Source organism: Hemibagrus wyckioides, linkage group LG13 (genome assembly GCF_019097595.1).
Source record: "Hemibagrus wyckioides isolate EC202008001 linkage group LG13, SWU_Hwy_1.0, whole genome shotgun sequence".
Lineage (NCBI taxonomy): Eukaryota > Metazoa > Chordata > Actinopteri > Siluriformes > Bagridae > Hemibagrus > Hemibagrus wyckioides.
The window spans coordinates 5,859,803-5,885,090 of NC_080722.1; the positions used below are offsets into that span (position 1 = coordinate 5,859,803).

The 25,288-nt window shown below is 39.2% G+C and overlaps 1 protein-coding gene across 1 annotated transcript; it reads left to right on the top strand.

Moving 5' to 3' along the window:
- Nucleotides 1-1,452: 1,452 nt before the first annotated feature.
- hs3st3b1b (heparan sulfate (glucosamine) 3-O-sulfotransferase 3B1b) lies at nt 1,453-23,306 on the top strand. The gene is made up of 2 exons (XM_058406142.1): nt 1,453-2,404; nt 20,796-23,306. Exons 1-2 carry the CDS (start codon nt 1,788-1,790, stop codon nt 21,412-21,414), a joined length of 1,236 nt encoding a protein of 411 aa, XP_058262125.1. The 5' UTR covers nt 1,453-1,787; the 3' UTR covers nt 21,415-23,306.
- The last annotated feature ends 1,982 nt before the right edge of the window (nt 23,307-25,288 follow it).

Sequence of the window (25,288 nt, forward strand, 5' to 3'; positions counted from 1 at the left end):
TAATATAATATAATATAATATAATATAATATAATATAATATAATATAATATAATTTAAAACTTCAGAAATATCCACAGGACCATTTCAGAAAGCACAGCTCGAGTTTAATAGGTAGTTTGAAGATATTAATTGCTTTAAAATAAGTATTTTAAGTACTATTAAGTTTACAGCGCATAATAAGTTTATGAATAATGCGTTCCCATTGCTATAATAGAAATGTCAGCTTGTTCTCTACTGACCTTTAGACTTCACTTTGATATTGGAAGTTTATTAACTTGTTGGAAAATAATTTAGGCAATTGAAATATAGAAACCAGGTAATTGCGGAAACTTTGAATTTATTTATTTATTTATTTACTTACTTAATGAAACCTCTAATAAAGTCTAATCGTTGTTAAAAATGAGTTTATATTTTTATTCCTCTGCCTGATTATTTGTCAAGCCTCAGTTTTCTAAACATCTAAGTTTTTAAGTAAAATTAATCATTTTTTTCCCCACAAAGTTAAATATCGGGACTGAGCGGAGTGTGGGTTAAAGTTGCTCCATTTTTACACAGTTTATTTATTTATATATTTATTTTTTTATTTTTTTATTTAAAAAAAAATCATGGTTAAATGACATATTGTAATAGATATTTAATCATTTCTCTCCAGTCCAAGACCAGTGGTCGTCACAAATATGGGGGTGAAATTAAAAAAAGAAAGAAAAACCTTTTCTTATATTATATAGACTGCTTTTTTAAACTAACAATACCTTTCTGTTTCTTCATGGGTAAGAAAACTCAAAAACAGGACTCCCTATTAATTTATAAAACAATTAGTTATATAAATGATTACTCTGCGTTTTTATTAAAAACCTAAATTATTTTTTATGATAAATATGAATAAATATTATGCGACCCAGACCTGATCCAGTTGAATACTTTAAACCACACAGTTTGCATTTTAAATGCGAATAATGAAAAGTTGAATTATTATTGCCAGATTATGTGATAGATACTAAGTTAAAGCGCTGATTTTTACTTTTTTTTTTAAGGAAATATTTCATTTATTTATGCTATTAATTAATAATTTATTAATGTATTCGTGTTTATTATTTTAAATCGAAGGTAAAAGTATTTCATATTGTATTCTTATTTACAGTTTAAAGAGAGTTCGGATTTTCTGAATAAATAAATAAAGAAAAAGCGGACTCTATCTCTATTCAAAGTTTCTCTCTTCAATAAAACTTGGTATTAGAGCATGTCTCTCTCGATGCAAGTCTCTCTCTCTCTCTCTCTCTCTCTCTCTCTCTCTCTCTCTCTCTCTCAAAAGCTCCTCCCCTGCCGTTTTCGGATTGGTCCGTTTATGTCAACAAACTTGCAATTATGGGATCCTGGAGCTCTGATTGGCCACCGCCCCAGCCTATCACAGATGCCTAAATGTTTCAGTACTTTATAAAGGTCCAGCGCTGAAGCCTGAAGCGTGAATAAAACGACGGAGAGAGTGTGTGTATGTGTGTGTGAGAGAGAGAGAGCAGCGCGCGCACGCTGTGTTTATTCACTTATTACTCTTCACTTTTCTCCTCGGGACATTATGATCAGAAGTCGTTTCGTTCTGGAGTTCTCCCCTCGTTTTTTCCCCACCACTTTAGAATAGTTTGACATTTTGTATTTTGATATTTATTCGTCGTGAGGACTGAAATGGCTTGTGCATCCTGACGCGCGCGCGCGCCCTGGAGAGACTTTTTCCCCTCCCGTGTGAAAATGTCCGGTTGGAGCACGGTCCACGTCGCACCCGTCGAGGCTTATGGAATATAGCCTGCTTCGCACACATCATCCGTATGTTCTGTCAGCGAGTCCGGTGAGGCGGAAGCTCGCGCTGTTCGGCATCATGCTCGTGCTGTGGCTCTACGTGCTGTACTCGTGCGTGGGCTCGTGCGCCACCGTGCCGAGTTTACGCGCAAACCGGCGCCGGCCCGAGGACGCGGGCTTAATGTCGGGAATCGAGTCCCGGTTAGTTCCACGAGCGCGCGGCTGGGAGGACTACGACCAAACGGGCGTCGGGGTGTTTTCTAGAGACTTGAACAACGTCAAAAGCGACGACGGAACAGATGTCAGGACGTTTCCTCGTGATGTCTTGAACGGCAACGAGGCCGAGACGGAGACAGAGACGGAGCGGCGGGGAGGAGACGCAGGAGGAGACACAGGAGGAGAGAGACGGTCCCCGGTGCACAGCGGTGGCTTGTCCACTTTCTCCAACGGCTCCGGGACCAAGCGACTGCCGCAGGCCATCATCGTGGGGGTGAAGAAAGGCGGCACGCGCGCACTGCTCGAGTTTCTCCGCGTGCACCCGGACGTGAGGGCGGCGGGAGCCGAGCCGCACTTTTTCGACCGTTTCTATGACAACGGTTTGGATTGGTACAGGTAAGCTCCAATCAGAACCTTTATTTCATTTTTTGTGTACTTTTTTTTAAAAGGTTTCTAAAGGGTTTATTGTAGATTAAGCATTATAATATTTTTGATAGCTGGTGCACGTGAACGCAGGTGCACGAGAGAAAGAGAAATGTAAACTTCTGCCTTCCTTAGATTTTATATACATATAGTATTTAAGCCTATTTCTTCTTAAGCTTTTCCTTGATCCCGTCATGACCCGGTTTTAACATCAAAAGCAAACATTTTCATATCAGTGGATTTGGTTGGAGTTTTTATCTTTTTATTTGCAATCTTTTAAGCAAGTTTACATGCTTTAGCTAGCGATGGACAGACTAACGAAAAAACAAACAAACAAAAAAGAACTGCCGCTGCAGACGGAAGAAATAAAAAAAAAATGTTTTGGATATTTCTTCTACTGAAAACTGGGGTTGTGAAAAGCTGATACTGTCTTAGAATATACCGTCAGAGCAAATTATTTTAAACAGCTAAGTAGCTGTCTAACTAACTAATCAACTAACTAACCAAGTAAATAAATAAATAAATAAATACATACATACATACATACGTAATTGCCGCAATATTCGGATAATATCTAAAATATGCCACCTACAGTGTGAAATATATACGTCAGGTTTGTCCTATTGATTTATTTATTTATTTATTTATTTATTTAGAGCACCAGGCCTTATTCGCTTATATGTGCTCGTCCATTGCAATGCTGATATCCGATATTATAATAATCCGGTTTTAGTATTTTTTTTCTTGCCTTTATACACGTGTTTTAAACGTTTAGGAAACTGCAGATTATTATGATTGTTATTATGAAACACGCCACGTAATCTGTTTGCTGTTCAGATCCATGCAAGAGTAAATTTATAGAAACTTTCTAGAAACTGCTTTAATATTTCCCGTTAATTCCATTCGGTTTCAGCGAGAGTTTAATCAATCCGGAAAAATCTTCAAAATGTCACGTAAATTCAGTTCAGTGCTATTTTCCGAGAAGCTGTTGGCTTGTTTGTGGGTTTGTTGAGTATAAAATGATAAACAGAACTAAACAGAAATACACCCACAACTGTTTTAATGCCAGAATATGTGAAGGGAGAGACTCTGAGACTTTGTCTAAAATGTGAAGGTTAAATTTAATAAAGCTTCTCTATTCTGTAGGGAATCAGACTGAACGTTTCAAAGTTTGAAAAGCCTTTTCAATCTCTCCAGGCTATAAATAAACAGCATAATAAACTCACTCTAATTTACACCACAATAGTCTCAAATTGGCCTTGAAACAATCCTCACAAAGAGCTTAGCTAACGCCTTTTATAAAGGAAGCTTGGTTAGACCATGTTTGTGTCTCTCCTAATTTTGGTTTACTGTAGGAATTTGAGGTATAGGAGAATTTTTAAAATCCAACGAGCCGAGCAGTTTTTAAATAATTCACTTAAATCTGACACTTGGACTGATTTAGCTGTATGTCTCTGTACTGAGTCTCTCTCTCTCTCTCTCGCTCTCTCTCGCTCTGTCTCTTTCTTCCTGTCTCTCTCACCCTGTCTCTTTCTCACTTACATTTTACATTCTCAATGATTTCTTAATGATTTTTTGCATATTGCTTTTTAATGTCTGGTTAAAAAAAAAAAAAAGAGGTCATTTTTTGGGAACATTAGAGCACCTGTGATCTTCTCTGCCACTCTTTCACTTTGACAAAGTTGCTAAAGCATTCGAGCAGCACGCCTGTCACAATAAAGGGATTTACTAAAGTTTGGGGATTTAGTCAAAGTCTGGAGAAGAAAGTGCAGCGCCTTCAATATGCGCCTCATTCGGGGGCCCTCAACAGGAACGGGACCGAGTGAAAGAGTCGAGCACTACAGAGATCGAGCTGAGATGAAAAGAAGACTGTGGTCATGCATATCACGGATCCTGAGGCCAGAAACAGCTCATTTGTTGCTCTGGGGTAGGACCGAGCCTGTCTGGAAGACTGAGATCAGCTCGCATGTAAGCGTAGGTTGAATGGAAATTAATTCCTAATCTTAAATGTAGCCTCGGATCCTTACAGTGGTATGGAATTAATACAACATCGACGTGTGCGGAAACATGCCTGATACCATGCTCCAGGTCAAGCTGGCCTCGATTATGGAGCATCGTGCATTCCCATAGCCCTATACGCTTAAGAAGAGGCCTTTTTTTTTAATCCTTTATTTATAAAGAAAACACCAAGGCTGAAGCTCTGATCCACTAAATCTGCTTCAAATCTCAGCCTCCAGGCTTTTCTTTATCTGTTCTTGTGCCGTGACAGGACCACTCGCAACCAAGTGTGGCTTTATGAGACAAACAGCCTTTCTTTTTTGTTTTAAAATAAAATCTTTTGAAAACTTTTTCAGCTTGAATACAACCTTCCTTCAGGGTTTATATACCTCTTCACTTTGTTTTCTTAGCTGGAATTAATTAGAGATCAAGGTAAACTTTCATAGCTGAGATCATAAAAAAACAATCGGAATATTTTAGATTTAACAAAAACGTGTGTGACCAGAACCAGACAGATATAATTTATTAATGACTTTAAGACATAAGTGCTCCAAGGAGTGTGTGTTTTTATTTACTGTGTGTGTGTGTGTGTAGCTTTACTGATCTCTCATGCATTGCAGCTGCTTTGACCGAGACATGCGACACCACTGAAATCCTATAGCTGCTGTTTGGGTTGAAAGCACAGCGCACAAACAAAATGCACACCCTTATTCATTTTTTTATGTTGCTGCTCAGTGAGAGAGAGAGAGAGAGAGAGAGAGGAGAGAAAAAGGGCAGTGACGCTCTCCAGACTCTTCATGAGTGAGCGTTGCTCAAACACAGCTGCTCGCTCAGCTCCGGGTCCAATCAGAACGTCTGAACCTAGAGCTCTGTCACGAGGGGAGATAAACTGTCTGGGCGCAGTTTGGTGTTCGTGAAGCGTCGCCCCATTGATTGCGTATGGAGATCCAGCAGTGTTGTAGAACACGTGTGATAAATGAAGTGATTTTGGGGTTTGAAACAGAAGGTGGGGATGGAGAGAAAGGTGATGACTTTATACGGTGTGTGTTGGGGAGAAATCTGTTTTTATAAAGTATGTGTGAGAGAGAGAGAGAGAGAGAGAGAGAGATGTTTGATTGGGTTGGACTGTTAAATCCTTGTTAACTTTTCCGGGCTAATTATCATGTCACTTTATACGTATGAATGTGATTATTTGTTCTAAGGGTACCTTGACACACTGTGTGTGTGTGTGTGTGTGTGTGTGAGACAAAGAACAGCTGCAGACGTTTAACTTTTAGACCACAGCGCTGTTAAATTCTCAGTTCTGATTAGTCAGTAGGTGCTTATTAATTTTCTATAAAAGCAGCTCTTACACAAATCCCAGGTTTATATTAAATCATGCTGATCTGTGATTGTTTCTATAGCAACGCATACACAGGGATTTTACCTGACAGACCATCCTCATAATCTAAGACTAATAATAAATTGATTTAAAACTGTTACTTAACAAAGAGAACTGGTGATGTTGGATATGGTGAGGTTTGCTGTAATGAGACACTTATGAACTTTTATAGAAGGAGTCTCCAGTACCAGAGTTTTGTAGTTTTTATGACAGGGGAAGTTTTCACTTTTTTGCTGTGTGGCTGGAGATAGTGTTTATAGCTTGTTCAACTGAAAATAGCTTGTTGTACATCGTTACATGTAGCTATAAATGTTATTGTCTGCTGTAGATGGTGGAATTTAACAGATTGGGATGTTGTTTTATTTATTTATTTATTTATTTATTTTTTAAAAATAAAAAAGAAGATTATTTTAACCCATCACGTTTAATTCCTTCCCTGAACATTTTAAAACATTTCCCCAAACATTTGCCATTTAAACTTTTATTTATTTATTTATTTAACTTAAACTACTGCAAAATCTAGTCAACACTTTGTCTATAAGACAGATTTGCCATTGTTTTGTTAGCAGGATTCTTGATTTTACACCAGAGCTTTGAGTTTAATGTGGCTGAGATGTTAAGGAAATGTCTCACCCAATTTTTTTTTTGTTCTGGGAATATCTGCCTCATGGCTTTACTGTAATCTATAAAAAGGGAACAAACACTTTTTATGGTGAGACAGACTTCCCTTGTCATGATTCGGCTGTAGTTGCGGAGTTAACAAAAAAAAAAAATCTCATTTTATTGAAGTCATTTGTCCAGTGCACTCTTGGCAAGACATAGACGCCTTATGGAGAAAGTCTTGAAATAAAAAAAAAAAAAAAACGTTCTGAGATGTTTTGGTAAAGAATTAAACATGATGTATAAGGATAATAATAATAAAAATAATAATAATAATTATTATTATTATTATTATTAGTGTTTATTTATTTATTTAACAAAATAACATCCCAAACCGTCAAATTCCTCTTGACCAGAGCAGTTTAAAAATTCAACATTTTTTATTTTAATTTTTACATTTTTTTTAATCCATTTATAGCTACATGTAATAATGTAGAACATCTTGATAGACAAGTTATGTGGCAAACGAAAAGTCATAATAATATGTTAATTAATGTATATTTTGAAGAATAGTACAGACCTGAGTTGAGAAAAGAGTTCTGATCCCGGCCTTACTTGGCTTTTCGACAATGCGATTTCCTGCGCAATCCTTTACACTGGCATTTAACCCAATTTTCTGCACATCTCTGTGGGAATATGTGTTAGTGTGTGTGTGTGTGTGTGTATTGTGGAGTGTGTTGAATAATCCCAGCGCTTTAGTGGTGTAACATTTCAGTAATGTTTTTGCTCTGTGTGGTCTGCTGGAACCTGCATTTGCTGCTTTCACACTCCACACTCCGAGCATTTAATAATCCAGAGTTCACCTCTCCAACGTTCCACCCAGACTCGGACGAGACGAATGTTTTGGAAGGCTTGCTGCCGTGAATGACATAGTGTGAAGGAATGCTTAATACAGAACTCTTTCTGTATAAAAAAAAAAGAGTGTCGTAAGAGTGATTTTGTACATGGTGATGTCACGTGATTAAACATACTGATGTGTGATAAAATCAATACGAGTGAGGAATTTAACACTACAGGGCATGTGCTTAGAGGAAAATAATTAATAATGCCATGGTGTGGTGTGACCTGATGTGAAGCAGAGTTGATTATTTTCCTAAAATAAAACAGTTTTGTAGCCCTCTTGCTAAATGTTTGACAATGATGTTTGTTAATAAACGTCAGAGAACGTCTGATTTTATCCATGTAAGTACATTTAATCTTGTGGAAAATCATTGAAAAGTTCACATCTGTGGTGGAAAAGCACTGACACCGGAGACTCCTTTCATTAAATGTTTCAGAACTGAACTTTAAATGTCAACAATTTATATATATATGTATATATATATATAATTTCTTAAAGGAAAAATTCATTTTCATTCATTCATTCAATTTTCAAAAATTCACTTTTTTTTGTTACTTTGAGATAATGTGGAGCATCTGTTCTGCCTCACAGCTGGAACTGATCAGCTGTCGGTCTAGAAAATGATTCACTTTCTGACCAGAATCGAGAATTTGAGTTGTGTTCATAAGGATTCGAACTGTAGATAAAGTTTTAGGAGCCTCAGATAGTGACTAACGCGTGTGACATTTAATGTCCTGGTTCTGAAGTGATGTTAAAAGTCCTTGTACAATAATTTATGAGTGGCTTGAAGGTATCAAATCAGATGGAATGTCTAATCACCCCTCATCCCCTTTCCCCCCCGAGTCTTCTCTTTTCTCAGCTTTTTAAGCCTTGACCTATCAAAGTCATGAAAGAGAGATGTGGTAGAGAACAGCGTGTCTAGTGTGCACTCTCCGAGTCCATGCTGTGATTAAAGAGGAGCTTTCTGGTTAGCGCCACCTGACGAAAGGACAAGCGGAGCGTTGTTTTACTGTAAGGAGAAAAAGCGTTCTGCTATCTGCCTCAGGAAGTGTTTGGAGGTCTGTTACTTGAAAGTTTGCTTGAAAGCCCTCCTGTTGTATCATCCAGACAAGGACCTCCATCCATCCATCCATCCATCCCGAGCGTTCGGGACGTTTTTATCCACCAGGTTCAGGAAGTCAGGGTCACAGTGGAGCTGACCTGGACACACACTTCTACACTTCCTGCCTTCATGGTAGGCCTAGATTAGCGGAAGTGCGAATCATAAAGATGCATAAACAAAGCTGCTTCTTTTGTTATTAGACGCTATTTTTGTTGATTAGCGTGTGATGTTTGCACAGGGGTCTGATGATTGGTACCGCACACACACACACACACACAGTAATGACCCAAGCCGGTGTGTATCCTTAGGGGAGAAAACGTATCGATTAGCTCGGGGTGTAGTAGGTGGTGTGTGTCGGCTGGTCAAATGCTGTGTGGATAAGGGTCAGCAGGCAGTCCGTCATACAGCGCTGACTGTGTAAAGACCATCTGCGCAGCAGGTGAGACCTGTCAGATGCCCAACACACACACACACGCACACCCACACACTTCCTTTTAGTGTCTTTGCCGTTCGAACGCTATTCGTTGTACAGAAACTGGTCATGTGCATGAATACTCTCATACCATTCCACTCTTCTTCTTCTTAAAGCAGAAATAAAATCTTAAAATGCAAAAATAATATCAGTCATAAATGTAGTCGAACTTTTTGTTAAGAGCTTTTTGTTCCTAAACTTTAAAACGTTACACTGTTACATTAAAAAAAAAAAAATCGTATTATCAATACGGATTGATACAGATGGATTTAATTGAACTGTTACTCTTCTGTTTAAATTAATGAGTAAAAGGTTAAATGTGTAATAAATAATAATAACATAAATAATTTTAATAAATTATTTATGAAATGAATGGATAAATGCAAAACCAAATAAATAAATAAATTTCTGAATTAATTAATTTAAAATCCATATTTTATTTATTTACTTTTTTAAAGCTTTTCTACGTGGAGATGCAATCCTAATTTTATTGTACTTGTATGACGAGTATAAACATCTTTATTTTTTCATTCATTCATTCATTCAAGTCAATGTCAAGTCAAATTTATTTGTAAAGTCCATTTTAAAACAACAAATGCTATTTAGATAGATAGATAGATAGATAGATAGATAGATAGATAGATAGATAGATAGATAGATAGATAGATAGATAGATAGATAGATAGATAGATAGATAGAAAAAAAGAAGAAAGAACACTTCTTTTAGAACCCCTGTAATAAATGATGTGGAGGTAACTGATTCTCAGCACCCCATGACCTGTGACCCCTGTAATTACAGCACTGCATACACAAGCAAGTCAACTGCCAGTTTCCTTTCAAAGAACGTATTTCTTGTAACATTTTCCACGCTACAGTTCAGCCTCACAGCGACCCTCTGCTCAAAAAGAAGATAACATTAGACTCCGAGTCAGAGGCTGATCTCAGGTCAGCATTAACGATCGCTTCCCAGCAGAAGCGCCGTGCTTTCAGAGAGTGAAATAGACTTCCTGCGCTCAGCTGGAGCTGAACCCTGACCGCTGGGCCTTTCAGCAGTCAGCAGGTTGACATCCTCTATTGAAAGGCTGGCTCGGTGCTCGCTGGGCAAACTCAAAGAGCTGCTCCCAAGCACGCTTTAGTGTTGGCTAAACTGCTCAGCGTCTTCCTAACCGGCAGATTATTCTCCTTTGTGGCCTCGTCGCCACCCCTCTCCTCCCCCAAAGCAGCCCATCCCCAACACCTCCTTTATGGAGCAGCTACTATTCTTTTGAGTCCTCGCTTTTCGCTTTCTCTCCGTCTCCTCCCACCGTCCCCTTGTTCTCACACGCCTGCATTTATCCTTACATCCACTGAGAAGCATTAGGTGCAACTTCCACTTGAGGAAGAATAAGTATATGTGTACGTTAGGTATATGTATGGGTATGCGACTCGCCAATGGATCATTGGGGCTTGTTCAGCATACAGAAAGAGAAATTGTGTCTGAGGGGAAATAAAGGGCCTCCAGTTTCTTTGCCTAAGCTGGCATGGCCGTACTACAGGGGTGGCCAGAGCAAAGGGGGGGGGTGCAGAAAAAAGCCCCAAATTACCTCTGGCTAATTATGCAATGGGGCAGCCTGGGGACAGGAGAGTCTGGTGGGCCACTGAGGTGGTCAGCCGCCATTGAGGTTAAAAAAACCACAAGCCTAAAAGTTCCGGTAAAGAAGCATTTATAAGGTTTATTTCCTTTATACTGTCAATAGCGATGCATCAAGTATCGTTAATAGAGCCAATGTTGTAGTGAAATGCTGGCTCACTGTGGGCTCAGGTTATGAAGTGTAATGTTGACTAATACAGCTCCCAGGGTTAAAGCATGCCAACGTCACATCTTATGTCCTGAAGAACTGTCAAAATTTTGTTTTGAACTTGTTTCCTGACAGGAAGTTCCAGTGACGGTGTTTTGACTGTAATTTGAAGCTAATTTAAGGGTATAAGTAAGTTTTTCCCAGATATAGGTTAGTATTTGTGTCCATAATGCTAAAGGACTGACACTGAAAGCTCAGAAACATTACGTTTGATTTCAGGGGAACTTTAATTTTAAACAACGTAGTGACAGAAGTTTTCAGAAAACGAAAGAGATGGTCATCGTATTACATATCAGCCACTACTGTGAGCTTCGAGATTGGTGTTAATGGAAATTTACACGTAAGACATTCTCCTTTGAATGCTGAAGGCTCTCATGCTTATTACACACACACACACACACACATATAATATATATATATATATATATATATATATATATATATATATATATATATATATATATATATATATATATATATATATATATATATATATATATATATATATATATTTCTCTCTTGTACTCTTTCTAGAAAAAAAGTTTATTTACTCCCCAAATTGGAAAAGTGTAAAAGTCAGGCAGTTAGATAGTCGGGTCTCTTCATCCAGAAGCCTGTGGAGAGAAAGACCTTGTTTCTTCCTTAGTTCTATATGACATGGTGGAGAGGATGTCGGATGAAAAAAAAACTTGGAAAAAAACTGGAGCTTATGAGCTTCAGGAAATGATTCCGCAATTTCCCGTTGACTTTTTACAGGTAACAGGGTTGAGGGAATATTTTGAAACTAAAATGTGGAATTTTTTGAAACCTGTAATGGAGGTCTGATTGAAGATGGTAATAAACAAACAAACAAAAAAACAAACAAACAACAACAACAACAAAATAAATAAATAAATAAATAAATAAATAACTATTAACTAACTATTTAAAATAATTGATAGATAGATAGATAGATAGATAGATAGATAGATAGATAGATAGATAGATAGATAGATAGATAGATAGATAGATAGATAGATATTAACTAACTAACTAAATAAATAAAAACAAGATTTTTGAAGTATTTTGCTGAATAAAAGTGAAATATTAGAGCTCTAATATGCTCTATCAACATGGGCTGGAAAAGGCACAAGTACTGCAGATGTTCGATTCATGTTGTAAGTTATTTATCTGAAATATAAATATAGCTTAGTGTTAAGGACACTTTATCTGTGTATAAAATGTCTTAAGATTTATTTGACCTCCATATTTGGAAAGATCAGTGGAACACAAATTGCACTGTAATCGTAGAAACCCCATGTGTGTGGGATCATCAGTGAGAAAAAGCTGTGAGAGCAAAGTGATCACATTGAACTGAATCTCCGTAGTGAGGTGATGCGACAGTGTCAGTTATAGAATTGTCTGTGTCTGTGTGTGTGTGTGTCTGTGTGTGTGTGTCTGTGTGTGTGTGTCTGTGTGTGTGTGTCTGTGTGTGTGTGTCTGTGTGTGTGTGTCTGTGTGTTTCTGATGAAGAGTGAATGAAAGCAAGGAAAAAGTAGAGGATTGGGGGAAAGGGGAGACCCCCTGAGGTTTCCATTAACCCCTGCAAGAAAGAGCAGATGATTAAGGGAACACACACATACACACACATACACACACATACACAAACGAGTGTTGATGTGCTTGCTGGAGCACAGATGAATGAAGCTCCCAGGCAACAGAGCTGGTGTGTGTTTGGAGCCCAGGGCTTGTTTCCTCCTTTGTGTCTTCACTCATTCCTTTTCTCTCTTTTCATGTTCCTTCATCTTTTTTCCCTCTCTGCTATCAAAAGAAGCAGAGTCTATAAATACTGACACTTTTTTTTTTTTTTTTTTTTTTTTTTTTTAAAAGCATGGCATTTTGAGAAGAAAAAGTTTCCCAGATTTGTGGGCAGAAGTTTGACCAAGATGTTTGATCAATAGAGATGTTAACATTTCCGCTTTAGCCGTGGCATGATCGGATGATCTTCAAACTGTTGCTATAGCAATATCAGAAATAATTATTGTTTTTTTTTTTCATATAAATCAACAAACCAAATATCAAAAAAATTTAGCAATGAGGCAACTTTCTGAAGGAGAAAGAAAACAGAAATTACAGGTGTTGATTTGTTGAAGAAGGTGGGACTATGGTTTCTTTGGAAATAAATAAATAAATAAATATAAAAAGATCGAGGGGTGATTAATTATTAAGTACTTTTGCATTGATATTTTTCTTACTGTTGCTTGGTGAACATTTAAAATAAAATAAAATAAAATAAAATAAAATATAAAATAAAATTGCCTTCATTCAATAAGTCATGTTGCACTTTTCTGCAAGCTAATATTTTCTTGCTAGCAGATTTGAATACAGATTTTTTTTTCTGACCCAAAAAGAAGTTCTGGTGAAAAACTAAAGAAGGAAACACCCAACTTATCAACTTTTTTTCTCCACTAAACCATTCCTTTGCTCTTGTGCTTACCAGTATACCAAAAACGATCATCATTTGTTTGGTATGTTTTTCATGTTGCGCTGCAACATTACTGAATTATAACTGTTTCTGTTTCCATTAGCCATTTATAGCACTTTGGATTCATAAGTGAACATCAAGGAGCGCGATTATAGACATTAAAATCATTTACTGACTCACTCCCCGATATGTAAGTCTAAAGTCGTAACGAAAACAAGCCAAGCCAAGCGGTAGTTTTTGTTCTTTTTCTTCATGTCATAGCTCATTTCTCAAATGTCTACTCGCGTCCGCATTTTGTGGTTTTGGAACGGCATGTCTTCCTGGCACGGGCGGTACGGATCTTGTTTCTCGTGGAACCGTGAGGCATCTTGGAACAGGGACAGTGGGGAAAAGAATGAGAGAGGGAAGTGAAAACATTTGTCATTGAGATTTTGATATTTCGGACATCCTTTCCGTAATAACACAGGCTCGAAAAGTGAAACCCAGTCTTTTTTTTTATTATGCACTGGCCCGTATTCCCTCGATGGAAATCGCTACCCGCGAAGGCGCTTCGTGACGGGCGGAGGAGAGCGCACTACTGTGCTTCTTCCTGCATTAACCAAGCAGTTTAAATGTCACTTATGTTGCTATTCCTGCACAATTTAGCTAATTATATGCTGGGTGAGGAGAATGCCAGCAGACTGCTGAAATGTTTAAGCATGAGCCTGGTGGTGATGGACAGATAGACACAGGAAATCCCCAGTGCTTAACGCTCACCTGTCTTCAAACACACTTCAGCTGGGGAGGAATGCATGCCAAGCAAAACAGGATGCTCTCTCGAGAGCGTTTCGCTTCAGAAGAAGGGGGGATTTGCGTCTTGGCTTTGAAAAGCGGGACATTGAAGATCACTCAAGAAAAAGTCTTGCTGCCACCTATATGGCTTTTCACTTTTTAACGTTTTGAGACTCTTGCATTTCTCTGATCAAGCTGCTACATTGGAGGCTTGCTTTACTGCTCTATTGGAATTTGAATGGAGTCCGTTAACACCCTGCACAAACACTCCGAGCAAACAGGCTTATCAGAGCGGATTACTTGAGCAGGACAAACACTAGAGCTCTGGGTTGATGGCCGCTAAGGAGCGAAGAAGCCAGATTAGCACAAATGGCCATTATCTGCTAGGTTATTTATGCAGGCTGATTAATTACTCCAAGATTGCATGCTCTACTGAGTTGGGAAACTTAAGCGCTGAAAGTCAAGTTCAGTTCAGTTTCGGTCCTAAATGTTGAAAAGTTACGAAGAGTGTTAGCTTAACTAAAAATGATTCAGTGTCATTGAGTCATACTTTTTTGTTATCTGGTTTCTTTCATTCTGTTTAAATATCCACATCCACTACAGTTTCTTTAAACAATCCCAATACTTCGATATATCCAGCACAGCCGGTGCACACCTACAGACACACACTACTGCTAGAGTTGATGTTTGAACTCTAGGCACGAGTGCCACTTCATTTCTATGCATGTTTTATTTAGAGCACATGCCGAGCCGCTCGCGACTAGTAATTCCATTCAGCTGGCGCAGCTGAGACGCTGAAACTCGACGTGGTGCTCGGGAGCTCCTGTTTTATTTTAGCGAGCTTTCACAAGGCATTGAAGAGCAGCAAATAAACCTGAAACAAACTCGCTGCAGATGGAGAGTTATTCAAGTTGAGCAGCCAGTGATTTATGCACGTCATTATGCACTTCTCACAGAGACCGCTGCGGTTCAGAGCGAGTTTGTACTCGCAGCCGAAAGTGCGTGTCTTTTTCTGAGTTTGTGTGAGAGAAATTGCTGAAATTGTGGCTGGCACAGTGCACCACAGCACCAAACAGGTCGTGGTTCTTTTTTTTACAGATATAATCTGTCAATGCGCATATTTGCGTAGTGCCTGTCTATCTTCATTATTTTCTGGTTTGTAAATCCTTTGTGTTTTCCCAGCGGAGATAAACTGTTTAGCCCGAAGCTAGTCGTTGGGCCACATGCCACATAGGCTGTTAGACAAAACATACAGCTTAAATGATACTTACAGCTGCTTGCATCTACCTCAATAGGGTCCTGTTGTACTGAGTTTTCCTTTAGCATTGCTTTACCATCCAACTTTCAGGAAAAAAATTGCACCGGTTAATGCTAATGCTGTTTTCAGGATCCTAGCCAAGTGCAAAAGTATTTCTGTCAGAAGAGCCTCGGTGCGCGTACGCGTCAGTGTCAGCTGCAGGACAACACCAGGTCAGCATCTCTGATTTTCCATGTTCTTCCATTATTCATCCCTCGGAGCAGACACTCTCCTAAAGAGGCTCTGTGAGTGTGGCTGATACAGATAGGGTGACGTGCTCGCAGAGTGAACTCTCGAGAAAGAAACACGACTCAGCCACAGTTGCACCCGAGACGGCCAGAGATCAGACACACATCTGAGGAAAGGTAACTTATTACGTCTCTTTACCGTACTCCAGGGGAAGGGTTACATGCCAAGGATGGGTGAAAGAGAGAAAGCAGGAGACGGAGAGCCAAGAGGAGAAGAGAAAAAAACAAAAACAAAGACAGGACACACAAACACACAGACAGTGTGCCCTGTAGAGTAGCTTGGCTGTGGCATTACAGGTGAAGAGCAGATCTCTGGTTTATTTCACTCTGGAAACGTGTCAGGAGACTTTAAGTGGATGGATGCCTGATGCCTCCATTGCAAGAAAGGGTCAAAAGTATTCTATATACTCTGTACCATATATACCCAAGATTTAGATCCTTGAACAAGCCAAGAATTTCTTGAAATTTCATGAGGAAGAACCCTTTCAGGACTTAAAATGGAACCTGTCTTCTAGGTGACAGGTGGATAGTGTGATTTAGGAGTAGAACAGTGAACAGTCCTGCCTGTGTTTACAGGAGTCCTGGGATGAACACAGGGCAGTCTTTATGATGACACCAGCAGTTTTTACGTACACGTTAACAGTATCCAGAGGAGATTATTCACTGATGCAAAGGCGAGCCTAAACTCGTAGACTATTAGCTTGTCCTGTGCAATAACAATCAATTTTTTTTAAACAAAGGGCTTGGTTTGGCTGTGTGATTACTAACACTGGAGACAAGACACGGTGCAGCCAAGAGTATAGGAAATAGACACAGTAAGACTGCCGTGTTAGTATTTTGTTTGAATTTGATTGAATTATTATGAATCTGGAGTTCTGGAAATGCCGTTATATACAAAACTGGAACAGCGATTAAAAGACGCCAAAGGAAGACTGCTTGATATGGGCTCTGTGCCATACATCGCCAACTAGCTTGCACATGACAAAGACAGACACATAATTAAGAGATAAAGCACCGCTCTGTGGTTTTCATCTTGGACCAGAGTCTCGTACATTTAATGGTTTAATGGTTATTTTTTTTTAACTTGGAAAACTAGGCTTGGGATTCGTTACCAGAGGAATGAGTGAGATTTCTTATTCCTCTGAATAGTAAGTTATCGAATGAGTAAGGGAGTTGGGAGAAGGGATGTATTTCCTTCTTGGTTGGGTAAAGTGTCAGTCAAGTGCTTAGATCTCTATGGCCCCACTAGCCTGGGGTTAAGGCACTGTAATCAATAGCCTGATTATTGGAACCAGGCCAGAGTGTGGGAACCCATGGCAAAGAGCTGTATCTGGGCTTGAGAGTATCTGTCACACACCCTGTCACTTCGCTCACACAGAGCAGTGTTGATTGTTTGAGTGCAATTTGAGAGTATGTAAGTGTTCCATGGTTCTGGACTTTGTCTCTTCTGGTATTTCAGATGATGGACACACTGTTGCATGCCTGATTTTAGGTTTATTTGATGTGCTTGGCTGAGTTATACCATACCTTGTGTATACAGCACCCAGACCTGTGTGTTTTTGTTCTTTCTGAACTTCATAGCCGTCATACATTTAAGGATGGCAAATTTCTTTGTCCTTCAGATTGTTGCTGTAATAAATAAACCGAAATGTAAAATCAGCTATATGTCTCTTGAAAGCTGTGCATGAAATCTTACAGACAAAAAAAAGCTGTCATCATCTTATGTAAGCAAAACCGTCTTATCAGCACATCAGGACATGAAATGGGAAACAGGAGAAGAAATGCAACACATAACGGCTCTTGTCATCCTCCCGCCCGCTCTCTTTTCCTGACTTTATCTCTGTTGATCTCACGAGTCAGGCCTCAGGAGTGTTTTATTGCTGCATTTGAAGTAATGTGAAAGAGGGAGACTGTAGATAACTGTGTTCCTTCTTTCTGGGATCTCTTTCAACTTGGATGAGTCTTCCGCTGCACAAGAGGCAGTTGACCTTGCTACTGAAAAGAGCAAGCTGTGTTATGAGAATAAACACATACAGCCTGTGTGAAGCTGTCCAAAGCGGAGTTTTTATGGGAGATGAAGGTCTTAGGACAAACTGCGAGAGTTAGGAAAGGTCGGATAGGATTGTTCTCTAACAACACTGATGAAGCTGGAGGTGGTAAAAGTAAAAAAAAAGATGATATGATTTTGCCTGTCTGATGCATACAATACAGCAATGCTTAAATTACAAACGATGAAAATAAATGCTTTAGAAGTCTTAGAAAACCGTCAAGTAACATGACCACTTTCCGACCTTGCCTTGTTCAGAGGTACACCCCTCTTTTATCAGGAGAATCTTTTTTCAAGCACACCTATCCCCTTTCTAATCCTGTGGTAAATAATTAATCAGTCCAATATCTTAACCCTCTCTGTTGGCAGCTTGCGCTTGGGCCATTCCCCCAGAGGCACTCGAGCTGCTGTGCACTCCACTCAAGGGCTCTCCACTTCCTCTCTCTTTCTCTTCCCCCAAAGTGAGCGAGAAGTGCCCCACTCAGGCCTCTGTGAGTGCCCCTTCCCCCTTTCTGCTCTGGCCCTGATTCTCTCAGATCACTCGAGCACAATGCTCTGTTTGAAAGTAAAGAAGGGGGGAAAGAAGAGGGCGCCGGTGTCAGAGCGTGGCCTGTTTGCCGATGGAACGTCCAAAAAGAACCACCTCATAAATCAAAATGGGTGAGAATGGGCATTGTTCCTCCAAGGGCTCGACCACTTGTCCTCCTCAACCCCCTTTTCTCTCCATTCCTTCTTTTTCCTTTTGCTCTGAGAAGCAGTAAAGGGATAAGAGGATGGGTGGAGGCTTGTCATGGTCCTCCCCGTTTGCCTTTTTTTCTTTTGGATTTCTAACCTTTCACCCACCATCAATATTCTTTCTCCACATCTTGAAATTTCAAGCCTCAATATTAGTCATTTAAATCATTTTTGTGCTCTGAGAAAAAAGTTCTATTTGAGGGTTTTGGTTTAGGTAAAAGTAAAAAAAAAAAAAAAACATGGTTAAATGAAAGGTTACAGGATGGATTCAACACTGCTTGTGGTGTTCTTTTGTGCAATTCTATCCCTGAGGCTGAGAACACACATTAGTGTGAATGAATTTGTGGGGGGTTCATTTAGCAGTGAAACCACCAATGTTGGCATTCATTACCAAACCCACACACAAACACAAATGTTTCCTCTACTCCTGATAATTAGGAATTAATACGTGACTCTTACCCCCTAACCGCAAGCTTACGAGCTTAACACTAGTCATACATCAAGTTTATATTTCCTGAACACTTGTCTGAGGGCTATGTAAACCAATAAACCTCTGCTGGGTTTTTCAGTTGTCTAAAAAGTTTCTTAATGTTAAGCTACTCTAAGACAAACTGAACCCTGGGGTTCCACTTGACATTGGGCCATAAGTAGGTGCTAAGCTCATCTGTTTACCAGACTATTAATGACAATTAGCCGGCCTTTCTTCTCTTCCACTCTTCTTTTGTGAGACAGCAGAAATCACCCGGACATTATCATAATTGGATCAGTGGCTGACTATTTTTAAGAGGCTGGATACACCAGTCTGCCAACAGCTTCCTATTAAATGCACTGCATCATTAGTTCACCTCGCTCTGCCCTTGGCTGCTTTCCATTTCGGGATTGACACCTTGTGATTCACATTGCAAAGATACAGATTTTTTTTTTCCATCCCTGGTTCACTGAGGATATCTAGCGCTACATGTTCTCCAAATCTATTTTAGGTGAACTTCTTATCCCAAATGGCAGCATACAAAAATTTCCACTCAAGACTTCTCTATGTCCTATGTGATTAACTATACCTTTTCCTTTCTGTGGAATCTCTCACCTCTCAAGTCAGCAGACATGTTCTTAACCAAGCCTTTTGCAAAGAGATCGCTGAAAGAGATAAACCGAATTGCTAGCTACTGAAGTGGGGAAAGCAGATACCACTTGTGTATTGTTTGTGGCCTCTTGAAGTGGCATGTAGTGTTGCTTTTGCAGGGTGTAAACACACAAAGCAGGATTACACTAGACACTGACAAGCCTTTTGACAATACGTCTGTAACTTAGCTCCGGAACTGAGAACATTGCCTGTTACCCCTGAGACAATAAACCAACAAGTCCTATTGGTGTGTGTGCTCCGATACTCTAAGGGAAGTGGGGCTTATTTTGGTTTTGTTGATGTCTGGTTAGAACTGGGTACTCCAAATCTGGACTGAACACACCATCCATGGGAATTGGAGATTTACTAGCTTACCACATCTTCTCAGACAAACACAATCTTATATATTTTGCCTGCTTGTTGCAAAACTATGAACTAATTGGGAGGTTCCTGATGTGTAATTTTAGCCACTTTAGGCTAAATCTTAATGAGCAAGTTGTTTCTTTTGTTAGGTTCATTGCTGTATTAATGTGCACTTCAGGGATTGGTTAGTGGTTATTATATTCTCAAAGTGATTCTGCTTGGAAAGGGAAACCCCCATTGTCTGGTTCTATGGGGTATCTTTAGGGTGTTGAATAGAAAATTTCCTGTAAAGCAGGCATGTTTAATTTTATTCTTCAGCTTATTGAGTCTCTGAATACAGACACGCAGTAAGAAAAATGGTACGTCCCCCCCTCCATCCATAACTATCTATCAAAGCTTACTCTTATCACTACACTATAATCCACTCTTCCCTACTTTACCCGAATCTGCAACTTGACTCTGCTTGGCATTTGGTCCATGTTGCCTTTTCATTTAAAAAGACTTGTTCTCAAATGTGCCTTGATTATATGTACTCATGTAACATATCCCTTTCACCCGCTTACCACTCCAAGCAATGGATTTCTTTGCTTAAACAAAGCAGATCGGCTTTCATCTGTAATGTAAATGAATATGAAAGGTTAGACTAAGAACTTGGCTAACTACTGGAAAGAGTCTGTTACCCTTTATGTTCTTAAGTGGCTAATAATGTAAAGAGTTCTGGCTAAATTTACACTGAGCTAACCACAAAGTGGAGTGTGCTGATGGACCTCTTTAAATAACAGTGTTTGCATAAATTCTATATTGATGACCTTTGTGGTCCAGACAGCAGTGGCAGTAATTCCAGGAAATGGATAGCATGCATCTTATTAGCTTTCATTAGTGGATCTTTGATCAAATAATGCTAATTGCCTTAAACCCAGAAGCATTGCCTCATTGATAGTCACCATGCATACTCCATCATGGTTATAGACTCATGCATTTTGCTTTCATTAGACCGCCATCTTAACCTTTTGTCTTCTGCCATCAGAGACCTGATGCCCAAAACCCTGGAGGGTCAGATCACCATGGAGAAGACGCCCAGCTACTTTGTGACCCGTGAGGCTCCAGCTCGGATCTACTCCATGTCGCATTCCACCAAACTCATAGTGGTGGTGAGGGATCCGGTCACCCGGGCCATCTCAGACTATACACAGACACTGTCCAAAAAGCCAGACATTCCCACCTTTGAGAGCCTGACTTTCAAAAACAGGACTACAGGCCTAATCGACACCTCATGGAGTGCCATCCAGATCGGCATCTACGCCAAGCACCTTGACAACTGGCTCCAGTTCTTCCCCATGCAGCAGATCCTGTTTGTGAGCGGCGAGCGGCTGATCAGTGACCCAGCCGGAGAGCTCGGCCGTGTGCAGGACTTCCTGGGCCTGAAGAGGATCATTACAGACAAACACTTCTATTTCAACAAGACCAAGGGATTTCCATGCCTGAAGAAGGCTGAAGGAAGCAGCAAGCCTCACTGCCTGGGCAAAACCAAAGGCCGAACACACCCCAACATCGACCCTGAGGTGGTGCAGAGGTTACGAGACTTCTACCGGCCCTTTAATATGAAGTTCTACCAGATGACTGGACACAACTTTGGTTGGGATTGAAAATGAACTACAAAAACTGAAAACTATTTGAGTTTGTAATGGCAAAAGATGTGACAATTGTTATCTATCTATATATATGTAAATGTACAGAAATCTATTTTATAATAATTTATTTTTTAATTTTTAAGCAATTAATTCACTAAGCTGCCTAACCATATTTGTACAGTGCATCTGGCTCACATTTACACCCCTGCCCCACAACATTCCTACTTTGTTTTCCTTCCTCCTGCTAAATAACAACGGATTGATCAATAGACCTAATTGCTACTCACAGTGTCTTTGATTCATGCATAGTGTATCCCTCAGATATTTTTTTTCTATGAATAGGCATTTTATCAAAGGAGCAATTGTGTGGTGGAATACACTGAGGCAACATGTCATTATGCTAATTACATAACATGAACCTGATTCGATTTCTCAGGTCTCGTTGCTTCTTGGGATAATGAGTTGAATCAGATTGGGTGGGTGCCAGAGATGCAGTCATGCAGATGGTGTGATATGATGTAAAGTGCAGTCAGTAGATGATCTGGTTCCTCTATCATAAAATCTCAATGTGGAAGGGACCAATAAGCATCTACATCTCAAAAAAACGAGCATCTTATATTCTGTTGAATACTCGATTAACTTTTATGTTGCCAAATTATCTTGCAAATCTGAAACTTCATTATAAAGCCTCATGTTTTTGTCTCAGTTTTTTTTGTTGCATATTTTAAACCTCGTTTTCTCTTTCTACTTGAATACTTTTTTATGCAAGAGGAAGAAACTGTCTAGCTAGCCATCTGTTATATATCTTATAGCCTCCAAATTGAAAGAAAGACCTCAACATAGCCCTGCTCTATCTGCTACTCCTCAGTCTAATGAAAACAACGAATCAGTAACTCCACAATGTTGTGTCTAATTCTTAAATGCAAACCATTATGCAAAAGGCATCTACTACAAGTAATGTGGCAGGATTGGTTGAGCCTGAGGGTTTGGACTTTGGAAGATTTTGGGAAAAAAATTTAAACGAAAAATCAGCAGAGGAAATCTAGAGAAATTTAGTCTTGAAAGAAGAGATTTTTCATAAGGCAGGGTTAAGTTTTATATATACATATATATATGTATATATATATATATACACAGAGGATGGGTGTGGAACTCAAATGTGGTCAGCAATGCCTCATTGATTTTATGTTTGATGATTTTGTGAATTTTGTGCCTCTGACTAGTTCTGTATAACGCTCAAGTCCACATCCTTCCATTTAGGAGGGGGATTATAATACAAATCAGCTGTGAGGACGTAATCTAAGCGTCCACCACATGTGGATTTCGGAAATGAGCAGAAAAGAAAAGGCACAAATTTTTAAACATCACTTATTTTCTTCTATTAAAAATAACACAAACAAACCAAATTTGCTAAATCTCTCTAGAACCATAAAGGGATCACTTGTTTCCAGCATTTAGATTGGACCTAATTGTGGGCCATTTGTACAGTGGTTGAGCATGGAAGTTTCTGCTACCTCAACAATGCTATTCTTTATTTGCAGAAACATCTCTTCCACAAAGACCTCAAGCAGTAATAAGAATGATTTGCAAATCACTTCTCGAGCTGACAGATTTACTTGAGAAGCCCTTAGTTTTTATTTGTTGGGGAGAATTTTGAAACCTCTGCTCACGGTCATGATGCATCTGTTTATGGTTGAGTTTTATTCAACCTTATATTCAGATAGTGATGTTTTGTCTTACCCCACATATAATAAATAGGCTAGCAAATCAAGTATTTTGTGGTATCTATCTAAAATAATTTTACACCATGAATGAGCAAAATGGAGCAGATATTTCTAGACAATTAAATACTGAACATTCATATTTCTTTGTATGAAGAAATAAATAAAATATATATTTTACCAAAAGTACCTTGTCCTGTCTTAACTCCACTGAATGTTTTATAGACCTCTGATTAAGTCCAGGCAATTTGTCAGACCATGCCTATGGTATGGGGACATCTGCTTTCCTCCTTCTCACTGCCAGTTCTCTTTTTTCTTCATGTCAGTCCTGTGATTGGTTTCAAATCAACTGTGTTTGAGTTACAAAAACTGCAGAATCATGTCTTCCTGGAGTTTATTTCACTATTACAACTTAGGAGTAATATATAGTGGATGGTGTCCTGCACATAATACAGCAATTTCCCAATTACTAAAATGTCATTTTTTTAAAGAATGACATGATTTTTGTCTATTTATAGTTTCATTCAGTGACAGCAGCTATAACCTATAAGCTACAACTATGACCTTTCAGTCATCCCACCCTCCAGTTTCTATCCCCCCACTTTGTTCCCAGTAACCCAAACCACCCACCCCCAAAGCTCCCAGTCCCCCAGCCATCATCTTTCACCCAAATAAAAACAACACGGAGACTCCTTCAATATCATTAGCTTTTCATTCCTAAAATCTTCACCTTATTAACATTTACAAATTTTTATTTATTAAATACCCACATTTTTTAAGAAGTCTTTTTATTGTTACACTTAGATTATGTGAAATCTACCATAAAAATCCATAGAATGAGTTGTTACTATAGAAACTATAACCTATTAGAATGACCATTCAACAGCACTGTGGTATAAAACAAGACACAATTATGTGTCTAAATGAAACAATCCACTTTATACATTCCAGAACTTGAAAAACTGGGCATGTTTGCACATTTCCATTGTTCATATTTCCTTGTACTCTATTGACTTTACATATCTGACAAACCCACGAAAGGAGGCTAAATGTTACTTAATATTTCTAGCTTTTGAAGTTAACATAGGTAAACTTGGCACCAAAGTAAATGTAATGAGATCACGTAAGGTTCATTCACATCTTTTATATGTGTGATGTGATGATCTGGCGGTCCACACTGATCCTAAACATAATGTTTGGTCAGGTTAAACATTAACCCCTAGTAAGGTTTGTTAGAAGCTGCTCTGAGATATATGCATATACGGCATATATAATAGTGCTAGATGTTATCTGGCAGCCCACCTACACTCTAAATAGGTCCCTGTGTGAATTTAGCTTTTCACCGACCTACCTGGAGACTTGTTTTCTGCTTGTCTCAGCAGCACAGCTCCTAAACAGGGTACGCATTGTTCGTTTTCAGGAAGTGTGCTCTCCCAGGACACTTGATTTGCACCTGAGTTGACACAGCATCTCTTGAAAACACTGTAGCTCCACACAAATCTGTTTGGGCCAGCTAAGTTCAGCTCAACATCACACCTTGGGCACATACAGTAGCTTACAGTTGAATATTGCCTCCACATGTATTTTTTAGGATATTTATCCTGGATGTGCGTACCAGATATACTTTATGAGTGTGATGTTCAGTATAGCATACAGTGGTATTCTATGATATCTTTATGAAAGAGAGGGGCACCAGGATGTTGGGATCTTTTACATATTGTGGGTGGTATGGGATTATCATTGCCACCTCAAAGCTCCAGGGTCCCTGGTTCAGTCATTAGTTTGGGTTACTATCTTGTGAAGTCTCTGTGCATGTTCTCTGCATGGTTCTATGGATTTAGTCTGTTTAGTCAAACAGTTCAGCTGTCCGTGTCTTGCGTCCACTGTTCCTGGGATAGGCTCTTGATCCACCGCAACTCTGTCCAGGATCATCCGAGTATTTGAGGGTTAATGTTCTTGCCAAAGTACCCAACCATGGCAGCTTGGCAGTGACTTGATTTGAATTCTCAACCTTCCAATCAGCAGCCCAAAGCCTTAGCTTCTGATCCACCGCTTTCCCATTAACTGATACAACATTTATTAGACATCTTACTTATACCTAAGGATAAAGATGATGAATACACCCATTCGTTAAAAAACATACTCATATAGTGGCTATAATAGCAGGC